General features: G+C 38.9%; 1 protein-coding gene across 1 annotated transcript in view; it reads left to right on the top strand.

The window, feature by feature from the left end:
* The window catches only part of LOC149552332 (uncharacterized), a 97,338-nt gene extending 89,078 nt beyond the window's left edge, over nucleotides 1–8,260 (top strand). Inside the window, exons 4-6 of the mRNA XM_089787869.1 lie at nucleotides 6,385–6,598; nucleotides 6,793–7,155; nucleotides 7,335–8,260. Of these exons, the coding sequence (XP_089643995.1) occupies nucleotides 6,385–6,598; nucleotides 6,793–7,155; nucleotides 7,335–7,450 (693 nt within the window). The 3' untranslated portion in view covers nucleotides 7,451–8,260. The remainder of the gene's footprint in view (nucleotides 1–6,384; nucleotides 6,599–6,792; nucleotides 7,156–7,334) is intronic.
* Nucleotides 8,261–10,325: the final 2,065 nt, after the last annotated feature.

Genomic DNA, 10,325 nt, shown 5'->3' on the forward strand with positions numbered 1-10,325 from the left:
GCTGCCATACATTATGTCTTTAAAACAACTCAATCATCATGCGCCTGTATTCCTTCAAACACTGTATGTTGAAATAGTTTCTGGAGAGCCATACGACATTGCATTCTAGAGGGCCGTATGGTGAGGGTGCTCGAATGAAGTAATCATACCGTATGGTGCTTCATCTGGGGATGCTGTACAGTTCATGTTTATTTTATAAAATGCCGTACTATGGTGTCACTGATAATGCCGTATGGTGTTCAACTTGAATGCTGCCGTGAGGAAGGAAGTTGTACGACTCACTGTGCAAACATACTTACAAATGGCAAGGTCTTTCGTACGGTGATACAGCTGGAGCCGTACGGTGATGTGACAATATGGACATTGCTTGGAGTCGTATGGTGATAGAACTTGGGGCATCCTACGGTAATACAACCTTAAATGGCGTATGATGTCGAACTTGAGAAGACCGTACGGCGTGTGTCACCTACTCATAAAGCCATACGGTCACTTAACCGTACGGTGCTTTTTTCCTTAAAAAAAAAATTAAAAAATGTTTAACTCTGTCTTTTAGCTACCTTTACTTATCTTGCATATGTGCAGTATTTACATATATACAATATTTACAGTCATTCTTTTCTTAGTTGTTTGTCCATAGAGGTGCATTATTTCTTTCAGGGTAGACATTCAACTTTGACCTATGCAATGCGTCCGCCACTTCCTTTCCGTCTAGCGTCCATAGTTTTATTGCTTCGTTATCGCCCACTTTGGGGATTTTATATGGCTTGACCCACTTTATTATAAATCTACCTGGTCTGATCTTGTTGCGCCCATTATACTTCAACACTAGTTGTCTCGATTGAAACCTGTTCAACTTCAAGTGCTTGTAGTGCCATTCCTTATGCTTGTTCTGTGTAACCTTCGTGGCCCATTGTGCTTGCAATCGTCGCTCATCCAGTTTATTCAAGTTACATGATCTCTCCTTCAGGTTTTCCATATCGCCCAGTTTGTTCTTGACACTCAGTACCATGAATTTCGTCGGCTACCCCCCCTTGTCGTCAATAACACCTCCACTCCGTATTGTTGGAACTTTTATTAAACCCTTCCTCTTTGTTTCCTGTGCAGACCGTATGATGTGTTTTCCTTGTTGCCGACATCTTTCTGCTTTATCTGTGGTTCGACGTAACATTTCCTTTCTGCATGGTCATACATTGGAATCTTTCCTTTTTGTGGGTTCGTACTATATGTTCTTTCCTTCAGCTTCAGTCCCAATTGCCTTTCCTTCTTTTGCTTCTCCGTATTCCTTCAGACATTCATTTCTCTTTTCTTTCTCACTTTCGTCGACCCTTAACATATTACAGCTCGGAAAGAGCTCGTAATCCTCCATCTACCAATGGTAAAGACCGTTCACTGAATCCAAATCGTCGTCTCCTTCCAACCGTAGGACTCCCTCCTAATTTGGTTCCATACGCTGCCTCCCTTCAGCCTCCTCACCTTCAGAGTCTGATGACAGAGCTTCTTCCTCGACCATTTGAGTGTGTAGATCAATGACATATTTCTGCCTTTTGCTTTCAAGTGATAGAGTATTTTTCTTCCATTCATGGTTAACTTTGGCTTGTATCAACCACCCCCAGCCCAGAATGGCATCGTACCCTTTCCTCTTTAGTGGGATCACGATGAAATCAAGCAGGAATGGTTGTTCGTCATTGGTTGTGCTGTCAAGACTCCCAATGGTTTGATTCCGTGTTGGTCGGCCTTTAGCAGTTGGAATGTAGGTGGCCATAATGTCGGTTGTCCCAACCTTTTCTAGGTATCCTCTGGTAACACATTGACACTGGACCCTCCGTCCACAATCGTGTCCGTCAACACAGTCCTGAGAATTCCCATTTCAACAACTGTCGGATGGCATCCAGATGAGAGGGCTAACAGCATCGGATCTTCTGCACTTGCGCCACCTTCTTTCTCCCTTGTTCTGTTGGTAACTTAGCAGTTGGAGCAATGTTCGTGAGTGCCGTACAAAGTTGAGGCATAGCGAGCAACAGATCATTTATTTCGTACGATGTTCCGTTCTGCTCAGTTCCATGTGGACGTACCAGTAGTGTCTTTCAAATGTGCCTTCCTTGCCTGTGTTGCTTTCTAGATCTCTGCCCGTGCTTCCTCTAGTCTCTTCTTTTCCTCTGTCGGATCGAGGTATACTTTCCCTTGCTTTTGTGTGATGGCCAGAACCTCTTCTTCGTCCGTCCCGACGGTGATCAAATTTACTCCTGACTTTGGGCACTTAGCATCTTCATGATCGTCAGGTCCGCACCATCTGCATAACAATTTCGGTGTGTTTTCCGTTGTACAGTCTCAGGAAAAGTGGCCCCACAAATTACATGCTCGACATTGAACTATCGGCCGACCGTTCACATCGTACTGAATTCGGCTCCTGCTACCATTATTGTTGTTGCCGTTGTTGTTTTGACCGCACCGATTATTTTTGTATCCTCTTGACGTGGCACCCTCTGTACTGGTGTTCCCGCTCCATCCTAACGCAGACGCTTCCTGTGTCAGGAACACTTGCTGTGGTGCTCTTGCTTTCAGGTTGAAAGGGCATTCCTTTGTCGAATGTCCCATGATCTGACAAATCTCACAAAATTGGTTTTTCGGGCCGGATCCCTTCGTATGGCCTTCTTTCTTGCACTCGGTGCACCATAGCTTGTTTCCCTTGGTCTCCTTTTGCATGTTCTTGAACTCTTTCATCATTTGAATCATGTCCTTTTGGAGGGTGCAAAGCTTCTTGCTACCCTTTTCATCATCACTGCTTTCCTCTGTTGAAGATATGTCGTCATCTGAATCCGATGAGCTACTCTTTTTCTTCTTTTTCGTCCTCTGCTCACTTTCCAGGTTCATTGCCCAATTGTACGTTTCAGTGTATGATGATGGCGGCATATGATCTTCATCTTCTTTCGCAGCTTCGGGTGAAGGTCTTCAATGAACCATCTTTTTTGTAGCCCATCAGTCGGCTTATTCTCCATTTTATTGATCAAGTCCTTTAGCTTCCTGGCGTAGACTCGAACTGTTTCATTCTTCACTTGTGTTTCTGGGGATCTGCATCAGTGAACCAATCAATTACAACAACATCAATTGCAATAGCCCATAGGGTGGCCAGAAACTACCGGACCCATTCGTTTGTATCCATTATGCCATTCGTCCTCCAAATCGTTTCGCATGTTTTACAATGTCGGATGGGATCGGCTGCTCCATCACCATCAAATTTACGCAACTTCTCCTTTGGTCCTGCCATCCTGACACTGACACTTGGTATCCTGACACCGACGCTTGATATCCCGACACCAACACTTGGTATCCCGACAGCAACGGTTTGTATCCCAACAACTGTGCTTTTTGGTGAAGAAGGATCTCCGTTAAGCGAATCTGTCGATTCTGGAAGTGTATTGCTGACGAAGAGTTCACTCCATGCTCTTGCTCCCTCAACACTCCGAGCTGTGCGAGTTGATTCTTTTCCATCTGGATTCTCTTCCCTCGGTGAATACAAATTCAAAAACTCCTCCCTTGCTTCTTCCACCAACTCCACCCGCTGGCAAGTCTCCTCCAACAAGTCCTCCACATTACTATGTCCGTCGGCAATCTTCTGTAACCTCCTCCTGCATTCGGCTTGCTGTGCCGAAATTAGATTTCCTTGTGCTGTGCGTATTTCGTCCTTTCCCTTTACCTTATTTCGATCCTTGTTAAGTTGATTTGGCATTAATCTTCATTCCTCCCTCCTTCTAGGTTCATGGAGCAACGACGCCAAATGTTTACCGTACTGGGTAAATGAATCAATGCACACACACAATAGATAGGAATAGCATAACTTCTTATATTATTCACATACGCCAGATATTACATTATGCTTATGATGATTCTCATGAGATGATTACAATGATCTCTGAGGGGGGGTATATATACATCCCGAGGAACTTTCTCAAAGGTGTCCGTCGGCTACATACAACATGTTGGCTACATAATAAGAACCTTCCCGATACCGACGACATACATCCCGATACACACCCTGTCGGCCGATACCGACGACATACATCCTGATACCGACGACATACATCCTGATACCATATTTATTGACGACAAAGGGCATGCCTAATTTTGGCATTCTATGGGACAAAAGTTAAGATCCTTAGCTCATTGGTTATACAAACTCATTGGGGAGGATTTCTTAGCGATAGGAAGTCTTAATTTGGGTATGTTTTCACTATGGGCACAGGTGCAATCACATGGACCAGCAAGACGTAGCAAACATTAACACTCTCCTTTACTGAGGCTGAATATTGACGAACAATTAAGGTAGCTTGCGAGGCAGTTTGGCTTGTAGACTTGCAGATGCCTCAAGCATGACCAATTGTTTTGTGATAATCAGGGAGTCTTGAAGTCAAGCCAAGAATCTAATCTTCCACGAACAAACAGCATGTAGACCTTCATTGTCCCTACATCTGCCAGCTTGTCGAAGATGGATCCATAATGTTGCAGCATGTATGCACTAAGGACTACATTGTAGACATCCTCACCAAGTCTCTCAATCTGGAAAAAGATGTCAAGTTTAGGGGGCAATTTGGTGTAATTGATAGAATGATCATCAAGGGAGGGTATTAGGATGTTTTTAGTCTCTTAGACTCTTGCCATTTTTAGCTAGTTGTTCTAGATTCTTAGTTAAGGGTCATTTAGGCTTTATTTTTAGTTGTCTTAATTTGTTCTATTTTTAGAGAACTTTTATTTTTAGTTAACATTTTTTTAGTGTTTGTAAAACTCTATTTATTTGTGTAATTTGTTAATTCAATTTATTCCGTTTAAAAAACCCAGGTAATAACAGTATGTCCTAGAGATACACATTGATACATAAAAATTTAAGTCCTTGTTCCATAATGGTCCTGGTTTATTTTCAAGGTTTGACTTATTGGCTGGTAGCCATTATTTAATACACAATTTGTTTGTTTAGTTCTTAGATACCAGATTCTTCTAAAATGACTCGGAATCTAGTTCCAGTTCTTATTGGTCCTGGTCTTTTCTGGATTCGTGCTGGATTCCAGCAGAGTCCCTCTTCGGCAGAAGCCAACTTTGATTTTTTGTCCAACATTAATTATAAGTTGCAGTGTTTTGTCCAAACTCCAACTGGACATTTTTGTTCACTTGATTCCACCATAGCCACTTAGATTGTTGTGGTAAATGAAAGTTGGAGTAGTCATAGTCAAATGTCACACAATTCGGTTGTTTTCACTATAGCCTATAAAGAAGAAGCAAAGCAATTATTGATATGATATGTGAGGTATTTTATTTAAATCTTATTGGCAATTATGGATTCATGACTTTTCTGACAATGTGAAATTTGGGATCTTAGAGGTATGCACATTAGTATATACTGAGCATACTTGTCAATATACAATAGGCATGCAATTGAATGTGTTTGAAAGGGTTGAAATGTATGGGATGATACCAAACTGATTGCAAGGGTAGATATCCAACTACATGAAGAATTGAAGCTTTCCTATGCTAGTTTGGGATGGAGCGGGAGAGATAATTAGTGGCTGGGAAGCATTTTGACTTGTCTGTAGTAAGACACAACTTACACCATATTACTTGTATTGGCAGTTGGTTCCAAAGAGAATCAATGCACTCTATAAGTTGAGTTTTATATGCCCTTTGGAGTTCTTTATTTTCTGGAGAGTTTTCCTTCCGTGTTGAACATTTTGTGACTGCAGTTTTTGGCATTACTTAAATTTAATTGATTTAGGTATGTTAGAAGCATTTTCATTCTCCAGGTAGGTACTGTGTTGAACATTTTATGACTGCATTTTGGCGTTAGTCAAATTTAATTGATTTCAGTATGTTACAAGCAGTTTCATTTCTGACACAACATCAAATGAAATATTTAAAACCTTGTACAAGTAAGTAAAAATATGAAATTAAGGTCGGATTGATTAAGCTTTGAGTTTGGTGTTTGTGGATTGTCAAGATAATCTAGAAGCCATATAGAAGCTAATGTTAGGATTCAGGAATAATCTTCAGTGTATTTACCCTTGAAAGTAATTATTGCACCTTTATCAAGACATAGTAAAGGCTTTCTTGATTTCAGTATATATATAATATTTCCAATGTTTCAAGCATTTACATTTTTCCCACAACATTAAATGAAATATTGATAACTGTATTGGAGTAAGCAAAATTGGAAAGATAAGTTTTGTGTAATGAATTGGCCCAGCCCTTAAGGTTGGTAATTATGAAAGCTATTAATAGAAGCTAAGCTTGGGAGCAATCTTCAGTGTAGTTACCCTTGAAAGTAATTATATGCACGCTTATCTAGATTTGTGATATTTAAGAAATATTTTCTGATAATAAGTTATTCTGGTAATCCAGGCAAAAGAGAATATAAAAGAAGCTGTAGATCTTTATAGACATGCAGTTTGGGTGCTTCTTCTGGTTTCAACTTCAGTAGAATATCAGTCTTCTTATTTAAATGTTTGGGCTACCATTACGTCTGCTTGTGTAACTGAGCTACAGCATGGCTTAAAAGTGTGGGCTCAAGCATCTGATGCAAATGTTCACATGCATGTACTATCACATCCTCAAGGTTAGTCATCTATTAGTTTTAGCATGAAATAAAGTAATAATCTTTTGTAATAATTTAAAGAAACATGACACTGGTTTGAAATATTGCTGCATATTTTTTGTTTGTGATTGATTACTTGCAACCTTAGTCATTTGCCTCTGCTTTTAATTTTTTGAATAAAATTGTTTTTAAGTGTTACCCTGCAATTTTTACAGGGAAGAGCTACTTTGCTTCATTGTCAGAGATTTTCAAAGTCTCAGAGATCTTTAGGGCCTCAACTAAACTTTTCAAACCCTGGATGTTGTTAAATCCAGACCAGACAAAACATATTTCACGTGATTTGAAAGATTGCATGAATGCCTGGGCTGGATTTGAGTTGAAAAAAGCCATTGAGCAGACTTTTCATAGAGATGATAGCATCGACCTAATTAGCTCCACCACCTGGAAAGCTGTAGAGGAAATAGTGAACACGGTTGAATCAATGGAAAAGCTTTGCCCGGGAGATGCATTATACAATGTCAATCAAGCATCTCAATCAGTTTGTAGATTATCACTGCTACCCACAAAAGTTTTTGATGGTGGGTTTATGTTATTGCCTTTCATTCAGATGACTAGAATTTCTTTTTTCAGCAGATAATATTTTTCTCCACCCTTCCGTATTGTTTGTTGCTTTTTCTTTATTTAGAATTCATGGTGTGGCATATGTTCTGTGTTTTGACTGTCAGGAAATGATTTTCATGTCACATGATTGAAACAGGTATAAAAGTAGCAGACTGGAGTGGTCAAATTTATTTCCTTCCAGTTGCAAATCTGTGGGCCAATTGTGTGTCTTGCAAGCCTCCAAACCTTCCTGTAATAGATTTCAAACATTGATGCCTTTGATTCCTTATTGAGAGTTCTTTGGATTCCATGCTTAATCTTCACCATTATGTCTATTCTGTCTTGTTGTAACTTCTGCATCTACCTAGCCTTACAGCTAGTCAAAGTATACTTTCTGAAATTAGAAATCAAGTACAATGGATATCTTGTATACAGTCTCCAATCCAAATTTACTCAAGATGAAAGGCAAATGGAATGGCTGATTTGGAGATGTCTATTATCACAAATGTCAGCTTGGGTCTAATGCCAGATGGAATGGGGAAGCAAATTTCATGCATGGAATTGGAAATGGTTATCACTTGCTTTCAAGACATTTTGTACCATATTGTTTCAAGGGGAAAGAGTAGGGGCAAGTAGGGTTGATCTAGTTGCAAAAAGTTCTCTGATTGGTTACTGTTAAGCACTGGAATACAGATTCAATTTTCAGTATTTGACTCGTCATTACTCCAGATATTGAATTCCAGCATATCAGGTCTTGAACTGCTGAGCCCTATATCAGCATGTTGAAATTGTGAGGTGATCAGCTTGATTTATTTTTTGGTATGTCTTCCTAAGGAGGACTACTTACATTCATAGTTGAAATTTATGAGTTGCAAGAAAGTTAATAAATGTAAAATATAGAAATCCAATCTGGTACCATGACAAAACACTATTTTTGTTCTTCAAGTAAGCATGGATGATAAATAGGTATAAGAGTGTATTTGAATTGATTTTTCAAGGAATATTATTCTGTAATAAATACGATACAGAATTTTATTTGAAAAGGTTACAGAGCTTAATCAGTAACCTAACTCATTCCTGGAACTTCAATTGGTTTTAGATTTCATTCTACTGTTATGAGTTGTGTTTTCAATGACCTGCCCTTTTATTTAATGTATGGGAGAACAATGGAAAATTTCCCACTTGAAAAGATTAATCAATCAATTTGCTTATACTTTTGTGCTATAGCTATCTCCTTATGGACACACTTAAAGTTTCTCTTGGTTACCTATTGTTATGCACTTTAATTTCAAATTTTGTTATGGTACTGGTTGGGCTGTAATATTGAGTTTCTGATTATGGAAAAGTTGTTGCAAGAAGTAGAGCATCAACGTTGTGTCACATGACAGTTATTGAGTTGTAAAATCTTAAATTGTATGTTCTTTTTTTTTAGTTATCAGTTGGTCACTATGACAGCATTGGTAATGGATCTTCTCCGCTGGCTCAATAATGCATTTCTCTCATGGTGTATATCAGACAACTTTTGCATTTAGGGTTTTGGGATATGAAGCATATTTGGCATTTCACTTTGGCACAACAATTATGGAGCAGTTAGGTTGACCATAATACCATCGATGGTGCTTAAATAAATGGATGTTAATGGATCTTCTCCACTGGCTCAATAATGCATTTCTCTCATGGTGTATATCAGACAACTTTTGCATTTAGGGTTTTGGGATATGAAGCATATTTGGCATTTCACTTTGGCACAACAATTACGGAGCAGTTAGGTTGACCCTAATACCATCGATGGTGCTTAAATAAATGGATGATGGAGTGCAATAAAAAAAGTAAGGCTTTGACCTTTCCCCCCTTTCTCTTTGTCTTCCACTTTCCAAGGTTTCATCAAAGGCCTTGCGAGTTAGTTCTTGTGGTTAGATAGTGTGACAAGCATGCATTGTGAAGTGACAGATTTTGACGCCTCTATAGTTCAAAATTCTGCTTTATTTCTAGATCAGTGTTATGGTGTCTTCGTATTTTCTGTTTTAAATCAGCTGTATGCACTTCAACAAGCTACGATGCCTTACTACTATAGCTTGATGGTTGTAAGCTTTTTCTTTGGTTCTTCAGGTGCAATTCTCGTCCCCATTGTTTTTTTGACAATCAAGTTTTTTAGTTGCATCAATCTTTAAGGTTTTTATGTTTGGGCTACGGTCTGATGGTTTGCTGTTTTTTATTATGTGTTTGGCAATCTTTGATTTTGAAAATGTTTACTAGTCTTTCTAAAACACGCAACAATTATATATTTCCTAGTGTCAACTCTAACCAGACTTGACACTGAAACTAGCTTGAATAAGCCTAAGGATTTAGTTAGAATATTCAAGCATACAGATAAACATGTAAACAAGTACCGACCTGTGCACAAATGTAGCACTAATCTAAGAGGCTTTGGTTCACTAGATCTTACCACAAATTTTGGGTATTACTTGGTGTCCCTCCAGGTTTCATTAGTAATGATCTTCATCCTAATCATGACCTATATTTTAAACAGCATTTCACAAATCCACACCAATTAGCGCTTGCCTTTCTTCTCAATGATTGTGATTTGTAGCAGTTGCTATAGGATTATGGATTCTTGTCCTCATTGATGCTTCACCCTCTCCCTCTTTGTATATTAATATAGCATTCTTTATAGTAAGTGAGAGGATAAGAAGGCATAATCATCACACATCTTTTCTCATTTATGCAGTGAGCTAACATAGTACAAATTTGTTGTTTTTTGTTCAATTTTGTGTATTCCTATCCCTATCATAAAACATAAATTTTCCATGCATAACCGGAATGAATCTCTATTGGGGCTTTCCCTATTGAAACAACAGCTATGTGCTGATTGCTAAGCTACTTAAGGAGATTAGAAAACACGGAGAAATATTGTTGGGAAAAAAATAAAACAGTAAACGAGAAATTAGGCAGAAGAAAAGAGCACATGGATGAAAACAAACAACAAATGGATGGATAGGTGGGGTATTAAAATAAGTGAGTGCCCGAGCAGCAATGAGCATGTAAACAAATATGTTAAAGGCAACTTCAAGGAAAGCATGTGGAGGGGGAATTTTAGGAGGAAGGCGTACTATGTCACACTCTTTAATCCCACACATGACTACACTCA

The sequence above is a fragment of the Cupressus sempervirens genome, chromosome 6 (assembly GCF_028749045.1).
Source record: "Cupressus sempervirens isolate cs-2001-9-10 chromosome 6, ASM2874904v1, whole genome shotgun sequence".
Taxonomy (NCBI): domain Eukaryota; kingdom Viridiplantae; phylum Streptophyta; class Pinopsida; order Cupressales; family Cupressaceae; genus Cupressus; species Cupressus sempervirens.